Raw genomic sequence first — 19,337 nt, 5'->3', positions numbered from 1 at the left:
GAAAACTCCTCTAACAGTTTCTGTCTTTAGTTCTCTGGTATCGGCTATAATTTTAAGTAAAACTTTTTGTTTTTTCTCTCGCTGTCCCAGTTTATTCATTTTAGACACTATATATTGACTCCAATTTGAATAATGACAATTTCACTCATTTGTATTATAACTGCCCTTCCCTAATATGTATATTTTATTATTTCAACTTTTTTATTACTTTTTAAATCTTAAATGATCTCTAAATCTCTCCTGAATCCTCATTGGACAGAATCTCTTCAGGCTTCAGTTGACAATGGAAGGCAGTGAGTGCACTTTCCCCTGCCTTTGCCTTTACCCCTTCCGTCCACATTGTACGCTGTGTCGGCCACAGCCTGCACTTTCACATGTCAGGAGAATGGTGTTCGTGTTCTGTTTTGTTTGCAGCCACAATTGTGGATGGCCACAAGATGATTCTACACTTTGAAAACCAACACAGTGCTTGCCCTGTAGGACATGTTAATATTGTTCAATGCTGATCTAAGTAGTATGTTAGATTGCTTGTCCTTTTCTAACTGAGGCAATTTAATTTTATGGCCTTTATAAGGAGCATCAAGGTCAATTAGAATAGCTTTTCTTACACTCCAGGTATTACTTAAATTCAGGCTACATTATAGTTGATTTTATATTTGGATCATGATTCTCTTCTACATTTAAAAAGCATTTTCCTGGAGTTTCTAATTGCCATTTTTCTTGCCTTGCATTATTTGCTTTTATCATATCTCCTCCCCCTTACACATAAACACAATACCTTAGTCTAAATTGTACCAATAAGTCATTATTCTCTGGAGACCTCTCTCTTAGAGTCTTTAGTCTGACGCAAGCCTAACCCTCATTGCTCTGTAGGTGACTTGTTTTCTTCTCTTTGAAGCCCTTTGGGGTTTCCCTTTTACTGCTGATGTTTTGAAGTGTCACAAGCACATAGCTGAAGATTCCTCTTGCCAGACAGTGGTGCTCTTAACCTGAAGACTTTTTTTTTCAGTTTTAGAAAATTTCCTTTTACAAGTTTCTTTGATAAATTCTCCCTTTATTTTTTCTCTTTATTAGATCCCTTTTATTCTGATGTGGGACTTTGTTTTTGCTCTGAGTATCTCTATCTTTACTCTCCTAGTTTTAGCCTCATTCTCCTTTGCTTATGAATATTTTCCTGATTTGATTTTTTTGTGCTTCTTATTAAACTTTATGTTTCAGCAATCATAGGCTAATCTTTAAGAGTTTTTACTTTCTTGTTCTCTGGTTCAGTGTCCTTTTCTGGTTGTATGGCTGTAATACCTTAGCTCCAGATTACATCAACTAGAGGTTTTGTTTTATGATTTAGCTCAATTTTGTTTTCTTTTAGGTTCTCTTTTATTTTATTCCTCTGTGGTCCATTTTAGTGTATTTTGGACAGTTCTCTTTAATACTGTGAACTCTCTTCACATACTATAGATCTGTGGTTTTCTGTTTATACTTAAGGAAAAGGAAGTTTTCTGGTTGAGGTTTGCTTTGTTTTGTTTGTTTGGGATTTTTTTTGTATTTTTCTGAAGTTGGAAACAGGGAGGCAGTCAGACAGACTCCCGCATGCGCCCGACCGGGATCCACCCGGCATGCCCACCAGGGGGCGATGCTCTGCCCATCTTGGGTGTTGCTCTGTTGCAACCAGAGCCACTCTAGAGCCTGAGGCAGAGGCCACAGAGCCATCCTCAGCGCCCGGGCCAACTTTGCTCCAATGGAGCCTTGGTTGTGGGAGGGGAAGAGAGAGACAGAAAGGAAGGAGAGGGGGAAGGGTGGAGAAGCAGATGGGCGCTTCTCCTGTGTGCCCTGGCCAGGAATCGAACCCGGGACTCCTGCATGCCAGGCCGACACTCTACCACTGAGCCAACCGGCCAGGGCCCAAGGTTTGCTTTGTTATTAACACAGAGCTCTTTCCCAGCCATGTTTCTGTCCCGAGTAGGATTCTGTAAGGAAACTGGTAGAACAGGGCTGGAACTCACTGTAGAGTCGGCTGTTGGGAAGCTAGTTTTCAGGTCTCAGAATGACAGATTTTGTTTTTTGTTTGTTTGTTTGTTTGTTTTGTATTTTTCTGAAGCCAGAAACAGGGAGGCAGTCAGACAGACTCCCACATGCGCCCGACCAGGATCCACCTGGCTCGCCCACCAGGGGGCGATGCTCTGCCCATCAGGGGCGTCGCTCTGTTGTGACCAGAGCCACTCTAGCGCCTGAGGCAGAGGCCACAGAGCCATCCTCAGCGCCCGGGCCAACTTTGCTCCAATGGAGCCTTGGCTGCAGGAGGGGAAGAGAGAGACAGAGAGGAAGGAGAAGGGGAGGGGTGGAGAAGCAGATGGGCGCTTCTCCTGTGTGCCTTGGCCGGGAATCGAACCCGGGACTCCTGCATGCCAGGCCGACGCTCTACCACTAAGCCAACCGGCCAGGACCAGAATGACAGGTTTTTATAACACACTCTACTTTTCTCCTTAGGCCGTCAACACCTGCCTGTCAGAGTGCCACCTGACACATCTTCCCACTTACGAATCTTGGGCTAATCTCCTTATCAGTCAGACGGTCTGAATGTGGGCCTGAACCCTCTCCTTTGCAGTTTCTTACATCATTTTCTAGACTCTGACTTCTCTGCATATTTCATTGATCACCTGCCTCTGTCTCCCAGACATTTATTGAATTCTCTCATCTGTTGGTGACCACCATCACTCCTGTCCCTCACCTTCTGTTTCATTTTCTGTTATGGTTACACCTTCATTGTACTTTTATACTTTTATGTCAATGGGATCTTAAGCGCAATGGGAGACAGACAAATATTTCTGCCATCTTTGAATCTCAACAAGTTGGTTTTAGAAAAGCTATCAATTCAGTTTCCATTTTGAACTCTAGCAAATTCTAGATTGTTTCCATTGTACTGTACAGTTTTCTCTGTTTTAGTACCTCCTCAAGTGGACTGAAAATACTACAAGAGCTATAAGTGTACATTCTGTTTCATTCTTTTTCTGTAGAGCAAGAGGTTCAACTGTACGGAGTTTCAGAATTTCAAATGCAAGTGCTAGGGTTTAAAGTAGGCCCATGCTGCCTTTACTCTTCAGTTGTTTTTTTGTTGTTGTTTGTTTGTTTTTTCTTTTAAAATAATGCTTCCAGCATTTTTTTTTACTCGTTTTAGAGAGGGGGAGAGAGAGAGAAGTAGAAAGAGAAAGAGAGAGAGAGAGAGAAGGGGGGAGGAGCTGGAAGCATCAACTCTCACATGTGCCTTGACCTGGCAAGCCCAGGGTTTTGAACCGGCAACCTCAGCATCCCAGGTCGGCGTTTGATCCACTGCGCCACCACAGGTCAGGCTACTCTTCAGTTTTTAATTAACCTCTGCTTTCCTCGCTCTGTGTTTTGCCTAATCGTCTTTTCCTCCAGCACTGTTTCTGTACTATGTCTTCTACTCAATCCTCTCTCAAGCTATAGTTAAAGCATCTCTTTGTCCTCTGGGCCCTGCCCTGCTTTCCTCTTCATGGTCACTGCTGTGTGAGTGTTCCCAGACATTTCAGTATACCGCCCATATTTCTCCTTCTACACATTTAAGTTTCCTGGGAATACCCTTTGAAGAGTTTTGAGACTCAACAATTTTCAACTCGTGTTCAGTCTTGCTGTGTCCCTACTCCCATTCCTTCCTCTCCCTGTAGTATTTTGGAATAAATTTTAGACATCACCTCATTTCCTTCAGATATTTTAGTATGTTTTTCAGTAACACCTGTTTTAAAATGTAACCACAGTACCATTAACACACCTAAAATTACTTCATTATCGTTACATATCCAGTAAGTATTCACATTTCTAATTGTTTCATAATTATCATTAATACATTTTAGTTTATTTGATTGAATGAGGATCCAAATGAAGTCTAAAAATTAGTTAGTTGATACGCTTTTAAAGTCGTTTTCAATTTGTAAGCTCCCTCTTTCTTTATTACAATTTAATTAAGGAACTGGATTGCCTGATGGGTGGTGGTGCAGTGGACAGAGCATCAGCCTGGGAGGCTGAGGTCCCAGGCTCGAAACCCTGAGGTCACTAGCTTGAGTGCATCTCATCCGCCTTTGAGCGTGGAGTCGCCAGCTTGAGTGTGGGATCAGACATGATCCCAAGGTCACTGGCTTGAGCCCCCAGGTCAAGGCACATATGAGAAACAATAAACAACTGAAGTGAAGCAACTATGTGTTGATGCTTCTCATCTCTCTCCCTTCCAGTTTCTGTCACAAAAACAAAAAAAACAAAGAAATGGGTTATTTGTCTCATAGATTTCCCACAGTCTGGATTTTATTGATTACATCCCTGCATTGTCCTTTAATATGTTCCATGGAGTTTGTCCTTTTTTTTTTTTTTTTTTTTTTTTAAGATTTTATTTATTGATTTTAGCGAGAGGAGAAAAAGAGAGGCGGGGATGGGGGTGGAGCAGGAAAGCACTAACTTGTAGTTACTTCTCGTATGTGTCTTGACCAGGCAGGCCCAGGCTTCGAACCTGCGACCTCAGCGTTCTGGGTTGACACCTTATTCACTGTGCCATCACAAATGGAATTTATTCGTTTAAACTCCTGAGATTTTATGGCTTTCAACTATTTGACATCATTCTTTATATTTCTCATTGAATCTTCATATCATTTCAAATCTCTTGAGACCATTTTTTAGAAGAAGTTAGAATAAAAGAATATGATCATTTAAGAGTTTATACAAGTGTGTTCAACTTAGTCTGACCTGGTTGTTGATGGCCTTGTAATCAGAAAGCCAGTTAAATAGTAGTTTCCGTGCAAGACCAAGGTGAAATATAATGTAATGTACTTTTTTTTTCTGTGACAGAGAGATAGAGAGAGGGACAGATACAGACAGACAGACAGGAAGGGAGAGAGATGAGAAGCATCAGTTCTTCGTTGCAGCTCCTTAGTTGTTCATTGACTGCTTTCTTTTTTTTTTTTTTTTTTGTATTTTTCCGAAGCTGGAAATGGGGAGAGACAGTCAGACAGACTCCTGCATGCGCCCGACCAGGATCCACCCGGAACGCCCACCAGGGGGTGACGCTCTGCCCACCAGGGGGCGATGCTCTGCCCCTCCGGGGCGTCGCTCTGCCGCGACCAGAGCCACTCTAGCGCCTGGGGCAGAGGCCAAGGAGCCATCCCCAGCGCTCAGGCCATCTTTGCTCCAATGGAGCCTCGCTGCGGGAGGGGAAGAGAGAGACAGAGAGGAAGGAGAGGGGGAGGGGTGGAGAAGCAGATGGACGCTTCTCCTGTGTGCCCTGGCCGGGAATCAAACCCGGGACCCCTTGCACGCCAGGCCGACGCTCTACCATTGAGCCAACCGGCCAGGGCTGATTGCTTTCTTATATCTGCCTTGCCCAGTGGTCTACAGCAGAGGGAGTGACCCCTTGCTCAAGTCAGCGACCTTGGGCTCAAGCCAGTGACCATGGGGTCATGTCTATGAACCCACGCTCAAGCTGGCGACCTTGCGATTTTGAACCTGGGTCCTCTGCATCCTAGTCCGGCGCTCTATCCACTGCACCACCGCCTGGTCAGGCTGTAATATACCTTTTTCCAATAAGGCCCATTTGACATAGACCTCTGAACTAAAGGTCTGCATTAAAATGAAACTATATTTTCAAATTTCTAACCCGAAAGAAAGGGAAGGGAAGGAAGGAAAAGGAAAAGAAGAGAAGGGAAAGGAAGGAAGAACCTGGGCTTACTGGCGGTGCAGTCAGAGCCTCATGCAGGTGGACAGCTCCCTGTAAATCCACAGTAGAGCGAGGGCAAACGATACCATCTAAGAGAGGCACGGAGGTCCTCAGACTCCCCCTCGCCCAGCCCCACTGCTGGGGAAATTAGGTTTCTTTCTCAGCCACTGGTTGCGGAGTCAATATCATATGAGTTTTAACACCTTCTTGTCCATGTGTCAGAAAATAAGAGATCTAGGCCTGACCAGGCAGTGGCGCAGTGGATAGAACGTCAGGCTGGGATGCGGAAGTCCCAGGTTCGAGACTCCAAGGTCGCCAGCTTGAGTGCGGGCTTATCTGGTTTGAGCAAAGCCCACCAGCTTGAGCCCAAGGTCGCTGGCTTGGGCAAGGGGTTATTTGGTCTGCTGAAGGCCCGCCATCAAGGCACATATGAGAAAGCAATCAATGAACAACTAAGGTGTCACAACGAAAAACTGATGATTGATGCTTCTCATCTCTCTCTGTTCCTGTCTGTCCCTATCTATCCCTCTCTCTGACTCTCTCTGTCTGTGTAAAAAAAAAAAGAGAGAGAGAGAGAGAGAGATCTAAACAGGAGGAAATATACTAGAAGGATTTCACAACCTTTCTGGCATGATGAAATCTGAAATTGTATAAATAGGAGAACTGTCATTGTGCCTTAAGAGTTGCGGCTGTTTCATGGTTTTGATTTCTGGTTCTTTTTGTGCAGCTGTTTTCATTGATGGAGTCCATTCATGGCTTTGCCAAGTCATTTTTCTTGAGTTGACATAGTTTTTGTACATAAGCATTATTTTTTTAAATAAATCAAGGATGGCCCTGGCGGTTGGCTCAGTGGTAGAGCCTTGGCCCGGCATGTGGATGTCCCGGGTTCAATTCCCAGTCAGGGCACACAGAAGTACTGTCTGCTTCTCTGCCCTTCCCCCTCTCACTTCCTCTCTCTCTCTCTCTCTCTCTCTCTCTCTCTTTCTCTCTTCCCCTCCTGCAGCCATGGCTTGATTGGAATGAGTTGGCCCCAGGCACTGAGGATGGCTCCATGGCTTCTGCCTCAGGTCCTAAAAGGAGCTCAATTACTGAGCAACGGAGCAATGTCCCAGATGGGCAGAGCATTACCCCCTAGTGGGCTTGCCAGGAGGATCCCAGTTGGGGTGCATCACGGAGTCTGTCTCTGCCTCCTCTCCTCTCACTGCATTAAAAAAAAAAAAAAATGAATCAATCAAGGATGTTTCCTATATATATTTTTCACAGGGATAAACGTGGAAGGATTAGAACTTTTATTTATTAATTTTTTAAAATTTCTTTAATATTTTACTTATTGATTTTACGGAGAGGGGAGTGAAAAGTATTGGCTCATAGTTGCTTCACTTTAGTTGTTCACTGCTTGCATATTGTATGTGCCTTGACCAGGCAGACCTAGGATTTCAAACCAGCAACCTCAGCATGCCAGGTCCACACTCTATCCGCTGCACCACCACAGGCCAGGCAGAAGGATGAAAACTTTTAGAGTACAATGCCAGACCAAAAATATTTCCTTTATGATGTATTCTGTTCATCTTCCCCTTGCTTTTAGGAGCTGGGAATCCAAACTGCAAAATTGCGATTGTAATGGGAAGAACTAAAAATACCTCTACAAACAGGTAATAAGTCAATTGTGATCGAAAATGTATATAGGGCCTGACCAGGTGGTGGCGCCATGGATAGTGTGTCGGGCTGGGACGCGGAGGACCCAGGTTTGAAACCCAGAGGTCACCAGCTTGAGCAAAGGCTCCTCTGGTTTGAGCAAGGCTCTCCAGCTTGGACCCAAGGTTGCTGGCTTGAACAAGGGGTTACTCGGTCTGCTGTAGCCCCTGGTCAAAGCACATATGAGAAAGCAATCAATGAACAACTAAGGTGCTGCAATGAAGAATTGATGCTTCTTATCTCTCTCCCTTCCTGTCTGTCCCTATCTGTCCCTCTCCCTGTCTCTCTCTGTCTCACAAAAAAAAAAGAAAGAAAATTTGTATAGGAACAAGAGTCAGTCTTTCTACCCACTTAATTTACATAAAATGCAGCATTTGGGGTCACAAATCATAATAATATGAAATATATTATGATATTTAATACACATATTTGTATTTCACAATTATTTTGCTTAAAGATCTATTTAGGAGACATTTTAAGGGGTGTCGCTATACATTCTTCGCTGTGGAATTTCCTGTATTAAAAAATGTTGCTGAATCCTCAAAACTTATTTGGATCAGATTTTAAGACATAAAATTTTTCAAAACTGTCAAAGTAATTAAGTGGTTTAGATAAAAGGCAATAACCTTGAAATGTTTAACACTGTATATCAGTTCCCATTGTTGAGGAATGGGAAGCCTCAATTAAATAATTTCCTATTTTCAAACCCTTGTGATTGTTCCAGATCCCAGCCTGCATCCGACTGTGCTTGATGTATGTTTTTTACACCCCATTCCAGTCATCACTGCTTACATGATTACGTGATAACAATAGTATGAGAATTCTAGTTCTGCCTGTTTTATAACGTTTTATTTTTTCACTTAGCACACTTTTCTTAACATTTGTTTTTCTTTTGACCAGACACAGACAACACAGTATGATTCTTGTTCCTATCAACACACCTGGTGTAGAAATCATAAGGCCTTTGTCAGTTTTTGGTTACATAGGTAAGTGCTCCATCAGTATGACTGTGCCGGAAGACTCGAGTATTTCGTACACTGAAGGGGATAGATAGCATTTTCTTATGAGAGTGTTCTTAGAAATCTTTTGGCCCTAACAACTGTCTTAATATAAGTGCCAGCAAATAAGAAGGGAGGTGGTACAGCATCATTCTGCCTCATTTTGTTTGCTTTTGGGAAAGGACACATTGTACTCAAGGAACAACTCTGACTGCCAGTCTTCTGTCATCAGGAGAATGGATTAATGAAATATAGACAAATTAAATCTAGGCAATTCACAGTGCAATTCATTTTTGGCTTTCTAACTCAACCTATAAGAGTTGTTAATAAGCAATGAATTTTATTTTGTTTTTGTTTTTTTGTTGTTGTTGTTGAGCCAGAGAGAGGGACAGGGACAGACAGGAAGGGAGAGAGATGAGAAGCATCAATTCTTCATTGTAGCACCTTAGTTGTTTATTGATGTGTTCTCATATGTGCCTTGACCGGAGAACTACAGCAGAGTGAGTGACCCTTTGCTCAAGCCAGCGACCCTGGGGTTATGTCTATGATCCCACACTCAAACCAGCAACCCTGTGCTCAAGCTGGTGAGCCCACACTCAAGCCGGCAACCTTGGGGTTTTGAACCTGGGTCCTCCGTCTCCCAGTCCAATGCTGTATCCACTGGGCCACCGCCTGGTCAGGCAGCAAAGAGTTTTGAATGATTTGAATACAAAACTTTTCCTTCTGTCCTTAAGTGGGATGTCTAAGAAGCAAGAATGCTTTTATTTTCTGCCACCCGCATTAGCTCATGTCCTTTGTTTCCTTGCTGCTCAGGTCATTCACTCAGTAAGTATCTGAGTGGTGAACACTGTTCTAAGTGCTTAGCATACATTAGTGAAAGCAACAGACCTTACAGGGCTTACATGTTGGGGAGAGGAGACAGGCAGTGACTATAAACATGTAAATAAGATAGCATGGTGACTGTACAGCAGGTGATGATGCTATGAAAAAGTTTGTTGAACATCACGTTCTGTGGGGACCCTGGCTTTCTCTAATGGAAATGTTGAACTTAACAGATAGAAGGCTTGCAGTGTTATAGAACACTTGACATGATCACTCTCTGTAGGATGCAGGTGTAGAGAACCACAGGTTAGCGTTGGCAAGATGGGGATGAACAAGCCCAGTGGAGGCAAAGTGTATATAGGAAGTTGGGTTGCAGACCAGCAGCCTCAGAGACTCCCAGAACGGGTTTATAATATAGATTGGCTGCAAATATCCTTCGTCGCAGAGCCTACATTGGAATTTTCAGTGTGACAAATTCACCAGCACCTATCCGAATCCCTGTGCCCAAGGCCAAAAGAAACAGTGTGGAGAAGGTTGATTACTCATGTCTGACAGGAAAAGGGTGTGGTGTGGAGTCGGCACGAGGTATCTCCAGAATGTGGAGGGGAGGAGGGGTGCTGTAAGGACAGAGTGTGAATGTTTCCAGTTTCAGTGAAATGCCAGCATTTTTAAGAGGGAACACATAGTGAACAAGCGTTGACTGGGAATCATCATTCCTGAAGGTCTAGTCAGTGGTAGTCAACCTGGTCCCTACCGCCCGCTAGTGGGCGTTCCAGCTTTCATGGTGGGCGGTAGCAGAGCAACCAAAGTATAAATAAAAAGATAGATTTAACTAGAGTAATTTGTTTTATAAAGATTTATTCTGCCAAACAGCGAAAATCTGACATAAAGTACTTGGTAAGTAATTATTATTATATGCTTTAACTTGCTGTAACTCTGCTTTATAAATTTTATAAAGTTACTTCCCTACTTTATAAATCACCATTACTGTGGAACCAGTGGGCGGTTAGAAAATTTTACTACAAAAGTGGGCAGTAGGTATAAAAAGGTCGACTACCCCTGGTCTAGTCTGCGCTTCAACTCTAATGCTGAGCGCGCTCTGTCCCTTTGAGCAGCCTCTTCACATCTTTGGGTATTGGCTTCTACAATGATAAAATAAGAAACTTGAATTACATTACTCACTTTCAACTTTTGAACTACTGGAACCTTTTTATTTATTTTTTGAGAAAGAAAGGGGAAGGGAGAGAGGGAGGGAAAGAGAGAGAAGGATCAACTCATTGCTCCACTAAGTTGTTCATTGATTACTTCTCATATGCCCCTTGCCGGTGACCTTGGGCTCAAGCCGGTGACCTGGGGATCATGTCAACAAGCCCAAGCTAGTCACTCTGTGCTCAAGCCAGTGACCCTGTTCTCAAGCCGGCGACCTCGGGTTTTGAACTGGCAACCTCAGCATTCTGGGTTGATGCTCTATCCACTACACCACTACAGGTCAGGCTGGAACCTTTTTTTTTTCCAAACAAAATTTTCTTTGGAAGCCCATATATAAAAAATGTCAAAGAATAAGCAATAATAAAACAATAATAAAATAATCTGGAGCTGTGGAGCCATCTTCCCTTTAATAGCTATACAACTTCAGACGGGATCAAATGATTTTTTTTTTTAAAGAATTTATTTTAGAGAAAATGGAGAGAAAGAGATGGGGGGGATGGGGGGGGGAAGAGTGGAAAGTATCAACTCATAGTAGTTGCTTTTCATATGTGCCTTGACTGGGCAAGCCTGGGGCTTCCAGCTGTTGACCCCAGCATTCCAGTTCAACGCTCCAGGTCAGGCTGAATCAAATGATTTCTAAAATCTAACCTGAACATTTGATGAGTTTCCTGGGCTGTGGGATGGTGGGTGTTCAGGGCTCGGATCTACCTAGAAATGTCTGTGACACATGAGACTTTTAAATACTACTTTGACTAATTATACTTGAGCAGATTAATTATATGGGACTATTTTTTGGTTAAGTCATTTTACTCTTTAAAATTTTATTTTCTATTTGATAGATCAAATACATGGAGGACATTTTGAGATCCATTTTAATCAAGTGCGAGTTCCTGCCACCAATTTAATACTAGGTGAGATAAGTTTGCAAAAATGATTCTACCGTAATGTATACTAAAATATTTTCAGGTCTAAATATGGACAAGATGTGAAATTAATTTAGACATTTTCCCCTCTTCATTTACAAGGGAACATTTTGTGATTTTTTTCTTACATGGAATCATGTTTTATTAAAGTGGTTGATTGTGGTTTTGTATGACATCCATTGAATGCACAGCTAAAATATTATGCAGTTCAGAGTAACACACATTTTCTTAAAACATGATCTCAAGCTTCTGTTTGCTTTAAGAAGACCTCAATACTCTCTGAATTCAAGTCTTGCACATACATTAGAAGCATAAATGACCTTGAATACTGCGCCTGGAATGACTCCACCCTCCTGCTTACTGCAATCTGCCCAACCTTCAGAGGATCCCAGTGGCACCTCTCAGGAAGGCCTTGTCTTTCTCTTCCTGTGCACTCAGCCAGCCCTGCTGCCGACTGGTGCCAGGTTCCCAGTCTTCCTCCTTTGCCGTGTGTGTCCTTCTCCAGCCCCTTATCCCGAGCATCCTCTCTCTTCTTCACGCTAAATTCCTAGAGCAGGGGCTGTGTCTCATCCACCTTTGTTACCGCTGCAGTACTAATGATTGGCTTATGCATAGTAGGCACTCAGGAGATGGTTCTTAAATGTGATCACAGTGTTTAATGATGGTGATTTAAAAACATAGAAATCAGAAGTTTGATAAATGTATAATGAGCCTGATTATAGAACTGACTTTTTTCCTACCAGAATGCCATTTATATTGAGGGAAGTTCAATATTTTCTCAGGATTTATGTATATAACACAATAAATGGACTGCGGCCACTTTCCTGTTCCCTTTTCTCTCTCAAAGGTGAAGGAAGGGGATTTGAAATTGCCCAAGGCCGCCTTGGACCTGGCAGAATCCACCACTGTATGAGGGCAATCGGCTTGGCGGAACGCGCTCTGCAGATCATGTGTGAACGGGCGACACAGAGGGTGGCCTTCCAGAAGAAACTGTATTCACATGTAAGGATAATTATGATTTCAATGTATTGTAGCCCAATGCACTACAATAACCTTGACCCAAAAACAGCATTACTTGGTCAGATTTCCTCCACATAAACAAGGTGATTCTTTCCCTCAAAGTATAGTCTGATGAGAGATATTTATCTTGGTGAAAGATTTATTAACTCCTAAAGTACTTCAACACCTCAGCACACAGTGTGTGGACAATTCCTTCAGCTCTCTCAGGCTCATTCTCTAGAGAACCTGGGACATTAATGTTCTCTGTGGACATGTGAGGGCTGTCCCAAGGAAAAGGGATTGCTGCTTTTTTTTTCTTTTTTGCTTTCTGAAAGAAATTAGGATAATAGATAAGTGTAAAGATAGAGTAAAATAGCCTAAAACTCAGTGAAAGGAGAGAGATCTAAAAATAGAATGGACTGCGTCAGGAGGAAGTAAGTTCCCATCACTGCAGAAATGTGTAGAAATGGAACCATTTGGTGGGATGTTCATGATTTTTTAAATCGTCATCTATAAATTATGTAGTATACTGAGTCTGTTGTTTACAAAGCCCAATAGACAGCATAATTACATGTAGGCAATTTAATCAAAATTAGAGAACATTCATCAAGAGAGAAGAAGATATTATTTCAGACTTCCTTGGAAAACTTTTTAAGAGAAATGGGATATCCCAATCATCTGCCAAGAACCCTCCTAACTTATAAGAAGACAAGAAAAATTATTGGTAAATATTTAATACTTGCCATTGCTAACATGTTAGTTAGGTCAGACCTATGGTGATAAAATCCTATTTGTGTTTGCTAAAGTACATATTTGATCACCTTATACAATTTTGCAGTATATTTTTCACTTTAAATTTCTATAGGCTGTGTTTGCTTGTTGTGAAAATATTATTCAGCACAACTATGATTTAGTCATGATACTGTTCTTTTTTTAAGATTTTATTTATATATTTTTGGAGAGAGAGAGAGAGAGAGAGAAGTGGGGAAAGAGCAGGAAGCGTTAACTCCCATATGTGCCTTGACCAGGCAAGCCCAGGGTTTCCAACTGGCGACCTCAGCATTCCAGGTTGACGCTTTATCCACTGTGCCACCACAGGTCAGGCTCAAGACATTGTTCTTAGGGAAGCATACGGCCTGCTTTATGGCACACACCTAGGACTCATTGTGGGGAGCCCCTTTAGTACATGGTGAGGGCAAGCGTTCAGCTGTGGGATGGGCACTAGGGGAGCAGATGAGAAGGCGTGAATTTGGGGGGCTGTGTATGCACCTCCACACTGCTGCTTGAGTGGAACAGAAGAGATGCCTGAGGCATCAACTATCACTTCTTAACACTTTTCTCTTTCCAAGATGGCGCCCTCCTCTCGAACAGGGTGAAGGAAGCACACAGAAGGGTTGACAAACATTTGGAATTACACAAAAGCACTGTGCTCAGTTGTTGCTTTCATGTAAGATGTTTTAATAGTGTACTTAAGGGGAATTTCTCTCCTGCTTTTTTTTTAATTTAAATTTTAAAATTTCCCTCCTGCTTTTGAGTAAGTAATGATCAAGTAGAACAAGCCTGGGCTTTTCAAAAATATGACTCCCTTCCCTGGAAACGTCTTCATTTGGCACAAAGAAAATGATCTGGCAGAAGTAAAAGGAGATGCGTAAGCCCGTCATAAACAAAAACCTGGGCCAGCTTTTTGTTTCCTTCCAGTTGGAAAAGTAACATTCCTTTTCCCTGAATTTGGAGACTCCTTCCAGCTCCCTTCTAAATATTCCAGGTCCAACCTCTGGTTTCTAAAGCTAACAGTTCTATATCGAAGTTCTGGCTTAATAACTTGGCAATTCTTTAGATCATTCAATTCCTACCCACTTAATACGTCAGCAAATCTAATGTCGTAGAGACCCAGCTGAAGTAAGTGCATTTGGGGTCTGTTCATGAGGATTACACCCAGGGCTACAGCCATCAAAGGGTTACTCACTGACCACTGGGGGCTTGTTTGAGTTCAATTCAGAGCCTTGTTTCAACCTCTCGGGCAGAGCCATCCAATAGATCTATATTGTAAGTCACAAATGCAATTTAAATTTTTCTAGTCACTATATTTTTAAAAAGTATAAAAAAACAGATGAGCCTGACCTAGTGGTGGCACAGTGGATAGAGCGTCAGACTGGGACACGGAGGACCCAGGTTCGAGACTCTCAAGGTCACCAGCTTGAGTGCGGGCTCATCTGGTTTGAGCAAAGCTCACCAGCTTGAGCCTAAGGTTGCTAGCTCAAGCAAGGGGTCACTCACTCTGCTGTAGCCCCCCAGTCAAGGCACATATGAGAAAGCATCAATGAACAACTAAGGAACCACAATGAAGAGTTGATGTTTCTCATCTCTCTCCCTTCCTGTCTGTCTGTCCCTATCTGTCCCTCTCTGACTCTCTCTGTCTCTGCTACAAAAAAATAACGAGATGAAACTAACTTTAATAATCTTTTATTTAACCCAATATATTCAAAATGTTACATTTTTTTGTTTTACTTTGTCATTTTTTATTTTTCAATTTCACATAACATACAATATTATATCAGTTTCAGGTATACAATCTAGTGATTAGATGTTATATAACTCACTAAGTGATAATCCTGATAAATCTAGTACCAGTACCCACCAGTTATTACGATATTGACTATATTCCCTATGCTGCACTTTGCGTCCCCGTGACTATACTGTAACTACCAATTTGTATTTCTTAATCTCTTCACCAGTTTCACCCATCCCCATAACACCTTCCCATCTGGCAACCATCAAAATGTTCTCTATATCTATGAGTCTGTTTCGGTTTTACTTGTTCATTTTGTTTTTTTAGATTCCATATTTAAGTGAAATCATATGTTGTTTGTCTTTCTCTGTTTCACTTATTTCACTTAGCCTAATACCCTCTAGGTTTATCCATGTTGTCACAAATAGTAAGATTTCTTTCTTTTTTTATGGCTGAGTAATATTTTATTGCATATACTGTGTAAACTCTCCCAGTTTCATACCTATTCAGTGCAGTTCGACGTGGGCTCACGCACAGATTTTTTAGGGCTCCTTAGGTAGCTATCCCGTATAGCCTCTATAGCAGGGGTCCCCAAACTTTTTACATAGGGGGCCAGTTCTCTGTCCCTCAGACCGTTGGAGGGCCGGAGTATAAAAAAAACTATGAACAAATCCCTATGCACACTACACATATCTTATTTTTAAGCAAAAAAACAAAACGGGAACAAATACAATATTTAAAATAAAGAACAAGTAAATTTAAATCAACAAACTGACCAGTATTTCAATGGGAACTATGCTCCTCTCACTGACCACCAATGAAACAGGTGCCCCTTCCAGAAGTGCGGTGGGGGCCGGATAAATGGCCTCAGGGGGCCGCATGTGGCCCGCGGGCCGTAGTTTGGGGACCCCTGCTCTACAGACTCGTCACTGACTGATGGCCTACCAGAACGGGGTTTCTCCACCAAACTGCCGGTTTCCTTCAACTGCTTATCCCACCGAGTAATGTTATTCCTATGTGGTAGCGCTTCTTTATAAATGCGCCGATATTCACGTTGCACTTTGGTCATGGATTCGAATTTAGCGAGCTACAGAACACACTGAACTTTCCTCTGTACCGTCCACATCTCAACTGGCGTGGTCGTGGGCTGCTCCACTGTATACACGGTGTTACGTCATCATCTGCGCATGCGTGCATGCTGCCACATCATCCTACATCATCCTACAGAAACTAGAAGGGTTTTTCTTTTATTTGGTGCAGATTTCACATTTCTATCGTCTTTTGTTGCTTTCCTGTGACCGGTCAAAAGTGCACCATGACTTTACGGACACACTGTATATACGACATCTTTACCTATCTACCAATGGACACTTAGATTGCTTTCATATCTTGGCTATTGTAAATAATGCTGGAATGAATGTATATATATTTTTGAATTAGTGTTTTGGATTTCTTCAGATAAAGACCACCGAAAAGTGAAAATGCTAGATCATACAGCAACTTAATTTTTTATTTTTTGAGAAACCTCCTTACTGTTTTCCACAGTGGCTGCACCAACTGGCAGTCCCACCAACCGTGTTCAATGGGTCCCTTTTCTCCACATCTTTACCAGCATTTGTTTTGTAATTAATGATAGCCATTCTGACAGGTATGAGGTGATATCTCATTGTGGGTTTAATTTGTATTCCCTTGATGATTAATATGTTGGGAATCATGTGTGTTGGATAGCTCTATGTTCCTTTTTTTTTTTTTAACCAGTACAACTGGTTTAATATTTGCAAAACAGCCTGACCTGTGGTGGCGCAGTGGATAAAGTGTCAACCTGGAAATGCTGAGGTCGCCGGTTCAAAACCCTGGGCTTGCCTGGTCAAGGCACATATGGGAGTTGATGCTTCCAGCTCCTCCCCCCCTTCTCTCTCTCGGTCTCTCCTCTCTCTCTCTCTCTCTCTCTCTGTCTCTCCCTCTCCTCTCTAAAATGAATAAATAAAAAAATAATATTTGCAAAACATACAAAATTACAAAATACAGGTGCATACAAAAATACAAAATACAGGTGTAAAAAAAACCATAGGAAACATTTTCCCAATTGCAAAATATATAAACATGTACGAAACATTTTATTGGCCACTGGTGCTTGGCTGCAGATCATTGATGTTGTCATCTAAGGCAGCAGTTGGGATTACCAGAGTTGGTTTTTTCATAAACATGTGCGATCACATTCACTCTTTCCTTCTTCGTAGTTGTTCATTGATTGCTTTCTCATATGTGCCTTGACCAGGGGGTTACAGCAGAGCGAGTTGTCCCTTGCTCAAACCAGTGACCTTGGGCTCAAACCAGTGACCATGGGGTCATGTTTATGATCCCATGCTCAAGCCAGCACCCCTGCACTCAAGCTGGTGAAGCCATGCTCAAGTCAGATGAGCCCGCGCTCATTTTCGTGTCGAGATCGATGGCCTTTCTTTCCTTCTTGGCAGGCTGAGGCATAGACAAAGACAATTTCCTCTTGGTAGACATCTTGGGAGGGGTTTGATGAAAAATATCCAAGACACAAAACACAAATTGCTGTACCTAGTCTGGGATAACAGTTGAAATGGTGCATGCGGAGCTGGTAGTGCTGCCGGAAGCTGGTCCACACTGTCATACACCCAGCTGGGCAATGCTTGTGCTGCCAGATGCGGAGCAGTCATGGCTAGCGATTGTGGTAGTCAAGTCGAATGGTCATAAGTTGCATAGGTTGTAGTCGATCAATATCTGTAATGGGCACTTGGTTGCTTCCAAATCTTGACTACTGTAAATGCTGCTGCAATGAACATAGGGCTGCATATATTCTTTTGAATCAGTGTTTCAGGTTTCTTTTTTTAAAATTAATTTTAATGGGGTGACATTGATAAATCAGGGTACATATGTTCAGAGAAAACATCTCTAGGCTATTTTGACATTTGATTATGCTGCATTCCCATCACCCAAAGTCCAATTGTCTTCCATCACCTTCTATCTGGTTTTCTTTGTGCCCCTCCCCTCCCCCAACCCCCTCCCTCTCCTCACCCCCACCCCGTAACTCCCACACTCTTGTCCATGTCTCCGAGTTTCATTTTTATGTCCCACCTATGTATGGAATCATATAGTTCTTAGTTTTTTCTGATTTACTTATTTCACTCGGTATAATGTTATCAAGGTCCATCCATGTTGTTGTAAATATTGTGATGTCATCATTTCTTATGGCTGAGTAGTATTCCATAGTATATATGTACCAAAGCTTTTTTAAATTTTTTATTTATTTATTTTTTACAGAGACAGAGAGTGAGTTAGAGAGAGGGATAGACAGGGACAGACAGACAGGAATGGAGAGAGATGAGAAGCATCAATCATTAGTTTTTCCATTGCGTGTTGCAACACCTTAGTTGTTCATTGATTGCTTTCTCATATGTGCCTTGACCGTGGGCCTTCAGCAGAACGAGTAACCCCTTGCTTGAGCCAGTGACCTTGGGTCCAAGCTGGTGAGCTTTGCTCAAACCAGATGAGTCTGCACTCAAGCTGGCGACCTCGGGGTCTCGAACCTGGGTCCTTCCGCATCCCAGTCCGACGCTCTATCCACTGCGCCACCTCCTGGTCAGTCTGTACCAAAGCTTTTTTTTTTTTTTTTTTTTTCATTTTTCTGAAGCTGGAAACAGGGAGAGACAGTCAGACAGACTCCCGCATGCGCCCGACCGGGATCCACCCGGCACGCCCACCAGGGGCGACGCTCTGCCCACCAGGGAGCGATGCTCTGCCCATCCTGGGCGTCGCCATGTTGCGACCAGAGCCACTCTAGCGCCTGAGGCAGAGGCCACAGAGCCATTGCCAGCGCCCGGGCCATTTTTGCTCCAATGGAGCCTTGGCTGCGGGAGGGGAAGAGAGAGACAGAGAGGAAAGTGCGGCAGAGGGGTGGAGAAGAAAATGGGCGCTTCTCCTGTGTGCCCTGGCCGGGAATCGAACCCGGGTCCTCCGCACGCTAGGCCGATGCTCTACCGCTGAGCCAACCGGCCAGGGCATACCAAAGCTTTTTAATCCACTTGTCTACTGACGGATACTTGGGCTGTTTCCAGATCTTCGCTATTGTGAACAATGCTGCCATAAACATGGGGGTGCATTTCTTCTTTTGAAACAGTGCTATGGTGTTCTTGGGATATATTCCTAAAAGTGGTATAGCTGGGTCAAAAGGCAGTTCAATTTTTAATTTCTTGAGGAATCTCCATACTGTTTTCCACAGTGCCTGCACCAGTCTGCATTCCCACTAGCAGTGCAGGAGGGTTCCCTTTTCTCCACGTCCTCGCCAGCACTTATTCTGTGTTGTTTTGTTGATGAGCGCCATTCTGACTGGTGTGAGGTGATATTTCATTGTGGTTTTAATTTGCATTTCTCTAATGATTAGTGATGTGAGCATTTTTTCATATGCCTATTGGCCATCTGTATGTCCTCTTTGAAGAAGT

General features: G+C 42.8%; 1 protein-coding gene across 1 annotated transcript in view; it reads left to right on the top strand.

Annotated features, from left to right (window-relative positions):
* Positions 1-19,337, top strand: part of ACAD11 (acyl-CoA dehydrogenase family member 11) — a 96,396-nt gene that overhangs the window by 68,291 nt on the left and 8,768 nt on the right. The window contains exons 14-17 of the mRNA XM_066244889.1: positions 7,299-7,365; positions 8,309-8,394; positions 11,277-11,348; positions 12,208-12,362. Coding sequence (XP_066100986.1) covers positions 7,299-7,365; positions 8,309-8,394; positions 11,277-11,348; positions 12,208-12,362 — 380 coding nt within the window. The remainder of the gene's footprint in view (positions 1-7,298; positions 7,366-8,308; positions 8,395-11,276; positions 11,349-12,207; positions 12,363-19,337) is intronic.

The sequence above is a fragment of the Saccopteryx bilineata genome, chromosome 10, assembly GCF_036850765.1.
Source record: "Saccopteryx bilineata isolate mSacBil1 chromosome 10, mSacBil1_pri_phased_curated, whole genome shotgun sequence".
Lineage (NCBI taxonomy): Eukaryota > Metazoa > Chordata > Mammalia > Chiroptera > Emballonuridae > Saccopteryx > Saccopteryx bilineata.
The sequence above is the reverse complement of the archived record's forward strand: the minus strand, read 5'-3'. Positions and strand labels throughout refer to the sequence as shown.